Source organism: Podarcis tiliguerta (assembly GCF_965153285.1).
Source record: "Podarcis tiliguerta genome assembly, chromosome: 8".
Taxonomy (NCBI): Eukaryota; Metazoa; Chordata; class Lepidosauria; order Squamata; family Lacertidae; genus Podarcis; species Podarcis tiliguerta.
The window spans coordinates 13,656,408-13,670,474 of record NC_139541.1 but is presented as its reverse complement, the minus strand read 5'-3'; the positions used below and the strand labels follow the sequence as shown (position 1 = coordinate 13,670,474).

At 48.3% G+C, this 14,067-nt stretch overlaps 1 protein-coding gene across 10 annotated transcripts in view; it reads left to right on the top strand.

Annotated features, from left to right (window-relative positions):
* The window catches only part of MFN2 (mitofusin 2), a 36,670-nt gene extending 25,205 nt beyond the window's left edge, over positions 1–11,465 (top strand). For 7 of the 10 annotated variants that reach the window (XM_083453899.1, XM_083453895.1, XM_083453897.1 and 4 more), the window contains 4 exons: positions 1,877–2,032; positions 3,769–3,965; positions 6,422–6,556; positions 8,811–11,465. In XM_083453899.1, coding sequence (XP_083310025.1) covers positions 1,877–2,032; positions 3,769–3,965; positions 6,422–6,556; positions 8,811–8,880 — 558 coding nt within the window. In that variant the 3' untranslated portion in view covers positions 8,881–11,465. The remainder of the gene's footprint in view (positions 1–1,876; positions 2,033–3,768; positions 3,966–6,421; positions 6,557–8,810) is intronic. The other 3 variants (XR_014514473.1, XR_014514474.1, XR_014514475.1) reach the window with 1 other exon arrangement.
* The last annotated feature ends 2,602 nt before the right edge of the window (positions 11,466–14,067 follow it).

The window sequence follows — 14,067 nt, the reverse complement described above, 5'->3', positions numbered from 1 at the left end:
GGCTCTCTGCCTGGTTCCCTGCAGCTTTACTTCTTGCAGTGAGAAAACCTGCCTGAAGACCCTCGGAGCTGGATCTGAGTGTGTCCAGACTGAACAATGGGACTCCTTCAGGTTTCACCATCTAAAAGGCTCGTGACATGAAAGGAAAGGGGAACTTGGAGGGAGGAGGAAAAAAGAAAACACAGACAGTCTTTCTTCCATTGAGGGTAGCCAAGTGGTGTCCTCAAGATTGTGTTAGACTTGAGTTCCCATCATTTCCAGCCAACGTGGCCAATGGCCAGGGATGATGGGTACCACAAGGGTGGCTACCACCAAGTTAAGTGGACCAATGGCATGACTCATTGCAAGGGCAGGTTCCTATGCTCAGAGGCACCCAGTGCCTCCCAGTTACAGTGCCTCATTGTGTGCCCCAATGAGAAGGAACCAGCACACAGGGGAACTTGCAGATTCTGCCACTTTCATTCTAAAGAACCCAAAATTATGGTGATGATTATTTACCAGATGTATATTATAGGGTTACCAGATGTCCCTGTTTCCCGGGGACAGTCCCCGGATATGCGAATAGGTCCCCGGACAAATTCCATCCTGGATTTCATCTAATGTCCCCAGGAAACGCAGCGGCGGCAGTCTCAGCAGCCTGCTGCAGTTGGCTCTGGCTGGCTTCAGGAGCTGCTCAGAAGTCCCCATATGATGGTGGTGCAGGGGCTCTAGGATGCAGCTTCCGGGCTGCCTCCACCTTCCCTGACCCCAGCAACTAAGCTGTGAAGGGAGGCTTCACACTGCCTATTGGAGCAGCCTCCCAACTCCTACTTGTGTGCAAGCAGGAGGGGGCAGGGATCTCAGTTAGGCAACGGGAAGCCTCCCTTCCCAGCTGAGTGATCCCCACCCCCTCCTGCTTGCACGCAAGTCGGAGTTGGGATGGGGCTGCTCCAAAAGGCAGTGTGAAGCCTCGCTTCCCAGCTGAGGAATCCCCACCTCACCGCTGCCACTCTGGGCCCTCTTTCTCCACCTTCCATGCCTGACCCACTGCGCACCGCTTCCCCACCACCACCATCACTGAAGAACCAACAACTCAGGGGCTGCCCAGGCTCACGGAGAAAGGAGATAGAAGCTTTGGAGGAAGGGGAAACATGGCGGTTGAGGTCAAGGTGGCGGCCTCCTCTCTGCAACGGACATCGCTGCAGCATCAACGTCCCGAACGTAGTATTTATTTATTGGTAACCTTAGTATATTATCGCCCTTCATTAAAAGATTTCAGGGTGGCTTACAAGACAAAAACGCAGGACAGAGGCACAGATAAATACCGTATTTTTTGCTCTATAGGACTCACTTTTCCCCTCCTAAAAAGTAAGGGGAAATATGTGTGCTTCTTATGGAGCGAATGCAGGCTGCGCAGCTATCCCAGAAGCCAGAACAGCAAGAGGAATTGCTGCTTTCACTGCGCAGCGATCCCTCTTGCTGTTCTGGCTTCTGAGATTCAGAATTTTTTTTTTCTTGTTTTCCTCCTCCAAAAACTAGATGCGTCTTATGGTCTGGTGCGTCTTATAGAGAGAAAAATACGGTAGTTAAAAACAGAAATGAAGTGCATTTGCATTCCACATACACCCTTCTCTCACACAATTCCTGCTTCTGCTGCCATTGGGGAGAGACAGGGATATGCAAAGTTCTGTGAAAGGGCCCTTTTACTGTGCCTTGGCCTCAATAACCCAGCCTGTAAAATGGGGGGGGGAAATAGCCCAGCTTGTCTTATCCAAACAAATGAAGGAACTAAGCATTTTGCATTGTACTGGAAGTGCTTACAAGTCAAACCGTTCTCTGATTTTTTTCTTTCTTCGCTCTGCACCTTCCTCTCCCCCCCCCCCCTTTTCAAACTTAGGTTCAGCGTCCTCTGCCTTTGACTCCAGCCAACCCAAGCCTGCCTCCCTTACCTCAGGGATCCTTGACTCAGGAAGAGCTGATGGTCTCGATGGTCACTGGGCTGGCCTCTCTCACATCCAGAACCTCTATGGGCATCCTCGTGGTTGGAGGAGTGGTACGTTTTGATTCCCTCGCCCTGCCCTCCTGTAGCTCAGTGACAGAGCGTTGGGCCCTGCATGCAGAAAGAGCAGTCCTTCGCATCTCCACGTAGGACTGGCACAGACACCTGTCCGTAACGCTGGAGAGCTGCTGCCAGTCCGTGTAGACAATACTGAGTTGGATGATTCTCCCCCCCACACACACACACTATTGATGCTTCCAAAGACCTCTCCCTTGCAATGTAGCTGTAATTCATGTGCTCCTCGTATATAAGAGAACAGGGAGCCAGTGTGGTGTAGTGGTTAAGAGCGGGAGTCTCGTAATCTGGTGAACCAGGTTCGCGTCTCCGCTCCTCCACATGCAGCTGCTGGGTGACCTTGGGCCAGTCACACTTCTCTGAAGTCTCTCAGCCCCACTCACCTCACAGAGTGTTTGTTGTGGGGGAGGAAGGGAAAGGAGAATGTTAGCCGCTTTGAGACTTCTTTGGGTAGTGATAAAGTGGGAGATCAAATCCAAACTCTTCTTCTTCTTCACATTTATAAGTCCACCTTTTTACTCCGAGGAGTACCGTATTTTTCACTCTATTAGATGCACCGGACAATTGGATGCACCTAGTTTTTAGGTGAAGAAAACAAGAAATAAGAAAGGAACGCAAAGCATTCTGAGCTAAGAGGGAGCTCTCCTCCATCTTCACTCAGAAGGCTTTGCGGGGTACCCCTGAAGCCAGGAGAGCAAGTGGGATTGGTGCGCACCGATCCCTCTTGCCCTCCTGGCTTCAGCGAAAGCAAGCCTATTGGCTTTCCTCCCGCAAGAGCCGCATGCTCTTTAAAGGGAGCGCGGCTCTTGGGGGCTTTTCTGGGAGGTGGGGGAAGGGATAGAGCCGCGCGAGAGCCAGCGTGGTGTAGTGGTTAAGAGTGATGGACTCATAATCTGGTGAACCGGGTTCGTGTCTCCGCTCCTCCACATGCAGCTGCTGGGTGACCTTGGGCCAGTCACACTTCTCTGAAGTCTCTCAGCCTCACTCACCTCACAGAGTGTTTGTTGTGGGGGAGGAAGGGAAAGGAGAATGTTAGCCGCTTTGAGACTCCTTTGGGTAGTGATAAAGCGGGATATCAAATCCAAACTCCTCTTCTTCTTCCCCCACGTCCCGCAAAAGCCAGGGATAGCTCCGCGAAGGCTCCCCGCTCCCCTGCAGAGACTTCATCCTGTGGCTACGCCAGAAGCTAGAACAGCCAGTGGGATCCCACTCGCTGTCCTGGCTTCTTCTTTAGCCGCGCGCAGCCTCTCCCAGGCAAGGGGAGCCTTCGCCCCCTGCCCGGGAGAGACTGTGCAAGGCTAAGGCTCCCCCAAGAGCCACGCTCCCTTTAAAGAGCGCACGGAGTGTGTGTGCGGCTCTTCGGGGCTTTTCCCCTCTTTATAGGGAGCGCTGACAGAGCCTCCCGCCTGCATTCACTGCATAAGATGCACACACATTTCCCCTTACTTTTTAGGAGGGGGAAAGTGCGTCTTATAGAGCGAAAAATACGGTACTTTTACTCTTCGGAGATCATAACATGGCGACGACTTCCAAGAAATTGGGGCCCATTTTATTTTACTCTGTGCTACTTTGTTCAGTTTTGCCCTCTTATTTTGCCCCTTTCATGCTGGCCGTTGACCGGAACAATAAAGATTTGATTTGATTCTTCAGCTGCTGGGTGTGTGTGTTTTTTTTAAAAAAAGAAAAATGACCATCACGTTTCCTCCTGCCCGCAGGTCTGGAAGGCTGTGGGCTGGAGGCTGATTGCCCTTTCATTTGGCCTCTACGGACTGCTGTACGTCTACGAGCGTCTCACCTGGACCACGAGAGCGAAGGAGAGAGCTTTCAAGCGACAGTTTGTGGACTACGCCGGCGAGAAACTCCAGCTCATCGTCAGCTACACGGGTTCAAACTGCAGCCACCAAGTTCAGCAGTGAGTCTTTCGCTTCACTCGCATTCCGGGGGACGGGAAAAATTTATCCGCAATTGCGGCCTTCTAAGCCTTGATGTAAAGGGACCCGGGTGGCGCTGTGGGTAAAAGCCTCAGCGCCTAGGGCTTGCTGATCGTCAGGTCGGCGGTTTAAATCCCCGCGGCGGGGTGCGCTCCCGTCGCTCGGTCCCAGCGCCTGCCAACCTAGCAGTTCGAAAGCACCCCCGGGTGCAAGTAGATAAATAGGGACCGCTTACCAGCGGGAAGGTAAACAGCATTTCCGTGTGCTGTGCTGGCTCTCCAGATGCAGCTTGTCACACTGGCCACGTGACCTGGAAGTGTCTACGGACCGCGCTGGCTCCCGGCCTATAGAGTGAGATGAGCGCACAACCCTAGAGTCTGGCAAGACTGGCCCGTACGGGCAGGGGTACCTTTACCTTTAAGCCTTGATGTGGCTCTCAGGAGCTCCTGTTCTTACAAACACACAAATGACTCCTTGCAGAGAGAGCTCAGCATGCTCAGATTCCTGCCCTGCGTGTCGTGGCATCTTTGCAAACATTCTAACCGTTCTATAACCTCTCGAGCAATTGAACGTAACTTTTATTTCTTTATTTTTAGATACATTTCCAAAAACTTCACATGAACATTCCAGTACATAATATAGTGGTACCTTGGTTCTCAAGTTTAATCCGTTCCGGAAGTCCGTTCCAAAACCAAAGCGTTCCAAAACCAAGGTGCACTTTGACATAGAAAGTAATGCAAAATGGATTAATCCTTTTAAAAACAACCCCTAAAACAGCGATTTAACATGAATTTTACTATCTAACAAGACCATGGATCCATAAAATGAAAGCAACAATCAATGTACTGCAGTCATGCAGTCACGGGAAAGATCGACCCAGTAGCTGTACTGGGTTCCATGTAGTCACACACACACACAAATAAAAGAGCCACAAAAACACAAAATAAATAGCAAAAACAGGCAGACCTCAGCATAACGCTAAAAATGGAAGTGTAACACTCAAAAGGAGCACGTCTGGCTTCTGAAAAATTTTCACGAACCGGAACACTTGCTTCCAGGTTTGCAGTGTTTGGGTTCCCAGTTGTTTGAGCACCAAGGCGTTTGAGAACCAAGGTATCACTGTAGATTTTTCTTTTGTTTTAGCGACTTCCTATCCCATTTTCCATGGGTTGTTTTTTTGTATTTCTCCGCCTTGCTGCACCCAACCTTCCCTCTTCTTATATCAAAACAGTAATACAGTAATCTCTCATTCCTTTTGTTGCTCGTAGTTCAAATCCTGTTCGCGAATTCATCATGTTATAATATTTTTTTATTATATGGGCTGAATAACCCTGTGTAGACATTCTTGCCTCAAAGCCTGCCCTGGTGTCATGGCATGTTCACAAACATTCTAAGCGTCGTATGAACACTACAGCAATTTAACGTAGCTTTTAAATTAGGGCTGAATGGTTTGACCCACGTAAAACGCTGCTGCCTTATTGGACCAAAGAATCCTGTAGCCTTTCTGACTTAGAATCATAGAATCATAGAGTTGGAAGAGACCACAAGGGCCATCGAGTCCAACCCCCTGCCAAGCAGGAAACACCATCAGAGCACTCCTGACATATGGTTGTCAAGCCTCTGCTTAAAGACCTCCAAAGAAGGAGACTCCACCACACTCCTTGGCAGCAAATTCCACTGTCAAACAGCTCTTACTGTCAGGAAGTTCTTCCTAATATTTAGGTGGAATCTTCTTTCTTGTAGTTTGGATCCATTGCTCCGTGTCCGCTTCTCTGGAGCAGCAGAAAACAACCTTTCTCCCTCCTCTATGTGACATCCTTTTATATATTTGAACATGGCTATCATATCACCCCTTAACCTCCTCTTCTCCAGGCTAAACATGCCCAGCTCCCTTAGCCGTTCCTCATAAGGCATTGTTTCCAGGCCTTTGACCATTTTGGTTGCCCTCCTCTGGACACGTTCCAGTTTGTCAGTGTCCTTCTTGAACTGTGGTGCCCAGAACTGGACACAGTACTCCAGGTGAGGTCTGACCAGAGCAGAATACAGTGGCACTATTACTTCCCTTGATCTAGATGCTATACTCCTATTGATGCAGCCCAGAATTGCATTGGCTTTCAGTTCCTGCCCTGGTGTCATGGAATGTTCACAAAAATTCTGGCTGGTTTGTAGCCATTACAGGAATTTTAGCTCATCATGCAGAAGTTCCTGAGTTCAGTTCCCAGCATCGCCAGGTAGGCCTGGAAAAAAACTCCTGTCTGCAGCCCTGGAGAGCTGCTGTTGATCAGCGCAGGAAACCCTGAGCTAAATGGACCAATGATCTACACTTGGTACAAAGCCAAGCAGCTTGCTGTTTTCATTCTCTACCTTGCCATTTTATTCCTTTTCCTCCGATTGACTTCTTCCTCTTCTCCATTTCCCCCCTCTTTTTTTGGAAAAGGGAGCTTGCCGGGACCTTCGCCCAGCTCTGCCAGCAGGTTGACGTGACGAGAGAAGATCTCGAGAAGGAGATCACGGCCCTGAATCAAAAGATTGAGATCTTGGACTCCCTTCAGAGCAAAGCCAAGCTGCTCAGGTATGGAATATGGGAAGCAGGGCTGTCTCCCAGTTTCCACCTTCCCCGGCTGCTCTGATAAAAGTGAAATACAATGAGCCGCTTCCAGGGTGGCAAGTGCAGAACTCGGGAGGGTGGAATGCTCAGAAGGGCTTTATTTGCGGAAGCTGCGTGATGCTGGTACCATGGGAACTTAAGAGGAACCTGCTGGCCAAAGGCCCATCTAGTCTAGCATCTCCCAGGGGCCAAATCTCCAAAAGATCCCAGGAAACTACCATATTTTTCACTCTATAACACGCACCTGACCATAACACGCACGTAGTTTTTAGAGGAGGAAAACAAGAAAAAAAATATTCTAAACGAAACAGTGGATGTATGATTTTTGTGGTTCATGCTGTGGCCACAGACATGTGATCTGACGGTGAGTTTGGGGTAGCCCAATGCAAAAATCCTGAGGATCCATGTGGATCCGTGCTTTGTAACCACGTTTTTGCGCCATTGCGGCCCCATGAAACAGTGGGTGCGTGGGTGTTTTTTTGGTGCAGGCTGTAGCCATGGACATGCTATGTGATCTGATGGTGAATTTGGGGTGACCCAGTGCAAAAATCCCGAGGATCCATGTGGATCCATGCTTTGTAACCGAACAGGAGCTTTGTAACTGAACACTCGTGTAAGCAGCTTCTCTCCTCTCCCGCTTTGCTCCTTTAAAGCAAGCAGGCTCTGCTTCTCTCCCTCCTCCCCGGCTCAGGGAGCTGAAAAGCTTTGCTGCTATTTAGCGAGCTGAGTGGGGAGGAGAGAGGGACAGAGAGCACGCTCGCTTTAAAGCAGCCAACCAGACGGAGCCGCTTACACCTGTGTAAGCGGCTCCTCTCCCGCTTTGCTGTTTCAAAGCAAGCCACGGAGGAAGGAAGGGGAACCATGGATCCTCTGCTCACGACTGCAGCAGATCCCCCTGCCATCCGTAGGCATTCGCTCCATAACACAGACATTTCCCCTTACTTTCTAGGAGGAAAAAAGTGTGTGTTATGGAGTGAAAAATACAGTAGATAGACTGCCTCTGCATCTGGAGGTTCCATAAGGACCTAGGAAAATCCCTGCTAGATCAGGCCAAAGGGGCCCATCTAGTCCTGTCCTCATGGTGGCCAACGAGATGCCACCTTGGGAAGCCCATAAGCAGGACTTGAGCAAGAGAGGATGGATGGATGGATGGATGGATGGATGGATGGATGGATGGATTGTGTTACCTGCCCTTCACCAGCAAGTCCCAGGGCAGGCTATGCTATGATGATTTCAAAATCAGAATTAAAAACAATTAAAGCACTCCCCATCTCCCTCCCTCTCTCCCCTCTCTTTTCCCCTAACTGCACAATGTCTCCGACAATTGTGTCTCATAACGAATGTAAACGAGCTGTGAAAAAGACTCTACGAATTGATGGTGGAGACGCTATATGGACTTTTCCTTGTTAGTTTGTTTTGTAACACAAGAAAATGGGATGTGGGTGGCGCTGTGGGTTAAACCACAGAGCCTAGGACTTGCTGATCAGAAGGTCGGCGGTTCGAATCCCTGCGACGGGGTGAACTCCCGTTGCTCGGTCCCTGCTCCTGCCAACGTAGCAGTTCGAAAGCACGTCAAAGTGCAAGAAGATAAATAGGTACCGCTCAGCGTTTCTGTGCGCTGCTCTGGTTTGTCAGAAGTGGCTTGGTCGTGCTGACCACATGACCCAGAAGCTGTACACCGGCTCCTTTGGCCAATAAAGCAAGATGAGCGCCGCATCCACAGAGTCGGTCATGACTGGACCTAATGGTCAGGGGTCCCTTAACCTTTAAAGCACTCCCCATCTCCCTCCCTCTCTCCCCTCTCTTTTCCCCTAACTGCACAATGTCTACAACAATAATGTCTCATAACAAATGTAAACAAGCTGTGAAAAAGACACTACGAATCGATGGTGGAGATGCTACATGTACTTTTCCTTTTTTGTTTGTTTTGTAACACCAAAAAAGCTTGTGTAAAAACTTTAAAAGCAACAACAAAGCAGAATGCGACCACAAGTATCGGGGGCCAGCCCATTAGCATCTCTGTTGCAACGCCTGCTGAGTCTGGCAGGCTAAAGTTCTCAGAACTGAAACTGTTAGCGGCCGTGTGCTCCCCTTTCTTCGGGGTGGGGTGGCGGAGGTCCAAAATTCCACGCTTGTGCTTTCTAAAGCAATGTGCGTTCATAGTTTTACCTACATCCTGGATACGACACCCCGTAATAGACGTCTTTTCCCTCTGCAGGAACAAAGCCGGTTGGTTGGACAGCGAGCTGAACATGTTCACACACCAGTACTTGCAGCAGAGCAGATAAGCGAGGAAAGGCGGAGGAGGAGGAGGGCAGATATTTCTGCTCGCCACTCGAGTACCCGCTTGCAGAACCTGTTCCAGGCGGTGGGGATCCTCCCACAGAGCCACAGAGGAGACAATCGCCACCCCGTCTCTCCTTTTCCGCCACGAGACCGAGAGAATCACACAGCCTCTGCATGGTTTATCCATTTCTAACCCCCACCCCGGTTTGGCATAGACTTTATTTTAGAGTCCTCCTTCCCTGCTCCTTCTTCCAATAGTGTTAATAAGCTAATAATTAGCAGGAGAGAAAATGCCTGTGTTTATACACTGACAAGGAGGAATGATAAATCTGGTCTGCGTTCCTCTCTTCTTTGTCTTTTAACAACAATGAAATGTCAAGATCAACTTGGGCAGATTCTGTTTGGATCCCCTTTTCCCAGCAAGTTTAGATGAAACTTCCCTCTCCAGTTCCAGGTCTCGATGAATTAATGCCCATCTATTCCTTTAAAAAATAATTAATAATAATATTGCATTCTTCGAGGTGCAGTCCAGCCAGAGCATTGTATCCCTTAAAGGCCACATTTAAAGCACTGCGATACCACCTTAAGAGTCCTCGCTTCCTCCAGAGAATCCTGGGAACTGTAGAGGGTGCTGAGAGTTCGGAAGAGACCCCCATTCCGCTCTCAGAGCTACAGTTCCCTGTGGAAAGGGGTTGTCTGTTAAACCACTCTGGGAGCTGAATAGAGGTCTCCTAACAACTCTCAACACCCTGAACGAACTACAGTTCCCAGGATTCTCTGGGGGAAAGCCATGATTGCTTAAAGAGGCACCACAGTTTTGTGAATGTGTCCTGCTCTGAAGTAGCCCGTTTAAATTGATGTGCCTAAGCTAGTTAACTTCAAGGGGTTTACTCTGTGCAGGGCTAGCAATCTGTCTCGCTGGGGTGGCTTTATGCCAAGCTGGGCTCTCGGAGGGAGCGTGGGAGCTGGGTCAGACCCATGGCATCCGACAGGCAACTGTTTGGCCAAGCACGAGTTTATATGATCTCTGAGACAGTGGCAAAGGAACCTCTGGCCTCTACTGAATTTGGCCCGCCAGGTCGTTTTGGACAAACCACGTCTCTTAGCTTCTGCCATGCACAGAGACTTGCTGGCACCGATTTCCTGAGCTCTTGAGTCACCTGGTGCCAGGCGATTTGCTGGTGAGGGCAGCCTGCCCGCCTCTCAGAGCTGCCCTTGAAACCTTGCCCATCCCTTTTAGGAAGAGGGTGGGGTCTGTCCTTTGGGCTTGGCCAGGGCAGGAAGGCGCCCTGAGCTATTTCACACAACTTCCAAACTTGGCAGAAATGTCCCGGCCTAGAATTAAAGCAACACGGGGCAATGTTGTTGGGCAAAGATGTGGCTTGGATAGATCCTGTCTCTTGCCTCTATGCTCCCAAGTATGTAAGGTGTGACCTGTTCAACATTTGGGTACCCACCCCTGTTCTAAAGATAAACGTGGTCCCTACTACAATCCCCATCATCCCTACCCATTGGCCATTCTGGCTGGGGCTGATGGGAGTTGGAGTCCTCAAGGGCGCCAGGCTGTGCTAGAAGTTACCAAGGGCACCACGTTGCCTACCCAGTCAGTTGGGTATGGTACAAATATATTATAATAATAATAATAACTTTTTTTTTATTGTTACCCGTGCTTTATAACAAGGAGGTTCACACATATTGAACAGGACAGATGAACATCCTTATCCCCTGTGCCTCTTAATTCTTTTGAATTTTGACTCTTCCCCCCCCTACCTTCCACTTGAGGGAATTTGTTTGTCTGCCTCTCATGCCACTAGTCCTCATGGAGCACCACAAGCACTGACAAGATTCATTAGAGGGTGCACCTCCCAGGCCGAAGAAGTTATGCACGTAGCCGCGCTATGAATTGCAGGATGAGAAACCCGCCCCTCCTGACCTGGCTGAAATAAACTCCTTGGCTACTACAGGCCTCCTCGGGAGTCTTCTGGAACAGTGTGGATAGGGGACCCGACCGCAGTGGAGATTTTGATCCCTTTATACACTTCATGTAATGTGTTCCAATGACATCCCACCCCTCCCCTTTTTTAAAAAACACCCCAGTTTGGATTGATGGAGGGAATCTGAATGGGCTAAGCTAGTCATGCTCATGAACTTCAGTGGGTCTACTCTAAGTAGGGTTAGCATTGAATACAACCCTAGATCCTCCGCTTAGCCCATTCGCTAAGATATTTGATGCTCCTTTAAGACAAGGTCCGCTGTCAACCAACTTGATAATGACACACATGAGGGGTGCCATTTCTGGATTTTGGTAGCCAATCCACCACAACTAATAATACAGCAACATGTTTAGCCAAATGCACTTTATTTTTTATTGTTCTATTGCTGCTAATTTTGATTACTGCATATATATATTTCCTTTTCTGTCTTTGGATGAATTTGGGGCTCTCCAAAAATCCTCCCTGCGGTGTGTCTCTTCTATCTGCTGTTATTTACAATGGTAATCTTTTTTATTTGGGCATGAATTACCTTTCTTGCTGTATCAGTGCTGTTAATACCCGAAACCAAACTATTAAAAGAAGGAAAAAAATCAGTCTGAAGCTTCAGCCTTTTTTGTTTTAGCATTGTAGAGTTGGAGGTCATGCCAAAGGTCATCTAGTTCAATCCCATGCAGTGATTGGGGGCTCTTTTCCTATTTGGGTTTATTATAATAATAATAATAATTTATTATTTGTACCCCACCCATCTGGCTGGGTTTCCCCAGCCACTCTGGGCGGCTTCCACAAAGACCAAAAATACACAAATATGTCATACATTAAAAACTTTCCTGAACACGGCTGCCTTAAGGTGTCTTCTGAATGTCAGGTAGTTGTTTATCTCTTTGACATCTGATAGGCATACCAGAGGGCGGGCGCCACTACCGAGGAGGCCCCCTGCTTGGTTCCCTGTAACTTGGCTTCTCACAGTGAGGGAACCGCCAGAAGGCCCTCGGCGCTGGACCTCAGTGTCCAGGCAGAATGATGGGGGTAGAGACTCTCCTTCAGGTATACTGGACCGAGGCCGTTTAGGGCTTTCAAGGTCAGCACCAACACTTTGAATTGTGCTTGGAAACGTACTGGGAGCTAATGTAGGTTTTTCAAGACCGGTGTTATATGGTCTCGGTGGCCGCCCCCAGTCACCAGTCTAGCTGCCGCATTCTGGATTAGTTGTAGTTTCTGGGTCACCTTCAAAGGTAGCCTCACATAGAGCGCATTGCAGTAGTCCAAGCGGGAGATAACCAGAGCATGTACCACTCTGGTGAGACAGTCTGCAGGCAGATAGGGCCTCAGCCTGCATATCAGATTGACCTGTGCCTCCATGGACAGCTGTGAGTCCAAAATGACTCCCAGGCTGCGCACCTAGTCCTTCAGGGGCACAGTTACCCCATTCGGGACCAGGGAGTCCTCCACACCAGCCTGCCCCTTGTCCCCAAAAAACAGTACTTCTGTCTTGTCAGGATTCAACCTCAATCCATTAGCCGCCATCCATCCTCCAACCGCCTCCAGGCAGCACCTCCAACCGCCTTGCAGACACTTAAAAATCACTCCCCTGCCATTTAAAGTTTAGATGCTTCAGGGGATGTTGAAAAATTGGAGGGGAACTAGTGGGTGATCCAGTGCAGATGTTCCCTCCAGGTGTTGCTAGACTACAAATTCCCATCCCTGATCATTGACTCTCTTGGTTGTGGCTGATGGGAGATACAGTCTTGATAACTTTTAGGTTTCTAACTCTTCAGAAAAGTCTTTGAGACCCTGGACCTTTGTCATCTTGACTTTTTTTTTTTCCTGCCAGGCACTCCCCACCCTCTCTGCAGGCAGAGACTTTCAAATTTGCCTCTGCAAGCTTGAGGACTAGTAACTTGTCGTTTTTAAACAGTGACCGCATGCATGTAATGACAACAGGGTCGTAGCAATGGAGGAAGAGCAAATTAGGGGAAAGAGAAAGGGAGGAAGCCATATGAGCCAAGATTAAGTGGCTTTGCTTGTTCCTGGCATGCACATTATAAAACATCTGGATCAGAAAACATGAAAGATGTTAGATTGTTTTTGTATGCCACAACTGCAGCTAGAATTTTGTTAGCTAAGAATTGGAAATCACAAGAAGTACCAACAGTAGAGGAATAGCAGATGAAGATGATGGACTTTTCGGAGCTAGCCAACTTGACTAGAAGAGTCCACAACCAGAAGGAGGAAGAGTACCAGGAGGAATGGATGAAATTCAAAGACTATTTAGTTAAATATGTTAAGATAACTTAACTGGAAAAACTTTCAAATATTAGATAGGCTTAGGATTTAAATAGGTGATGTTAGAGAATAATAAGTCAAAATGAAAAGAAAGATATTAAGTGATTAAGTTAATTTTATGAGAAAATTGGTTTTGGAAAACTGTTACAAATGATATACAGTGAAATTCAGCCAGGGGGATTTGAGGAAGTCACTTAACAATGTTACTAAGATTGGATCCAATACAATTAAGATGTATGTATGTTTGTATGAGAGCTGGACCATAAAGAAGGCTGATCGCCGAAGAATTGATGCTTTTGAATTATGGTGCTGGAGGAGACTCTTGAGAGTCTCATGGACTGCAAGAAGAACAAACCTATCCATTCTGAAGGAAATCAGCCCTGAGTGCTCACTGGAAGGACAGATCATGAAGATGAGGCTCCAATACTTTGGCCACCTCATGAGAAGAGAAGACTCCCTGGAAAAGACCCTGATGTTGGGAAAGATGGAGGGCACAAGGAGAAGGGGACGACAGAGGACGAGATGGTTGGACAGTGTTCTCGAAGCTACAAACATGAGTCTGACCAAACTGCGGGAGGCAGTGGAAGACAGGAGTGCCTGGCGTGCTCTGGTCCATGGGGTCAAGAAGAGTCGGACACGACTAAACAACAACAACAAATGTTTGTTTAAAATTTTTGGAAAATCAATAAAAATTTTGGGGAAAAAGAAAACATGAAAGTAAAGAAGCACATAGACAGGAATGGTGTGTTTCCAAATATCCAAAGTTTGAGAAGATCCTTGTTGAAGATTTTACTCGCTGCATAAGAAATGAAATCGTGCCACACCATAGAAAAAGAGTACCTTGAGGACTAGTAACTTGCCTTTTAAAAAAAAATTAAAAGGAGTGCTCTAGGTTGGTGGTGCTGTACGACT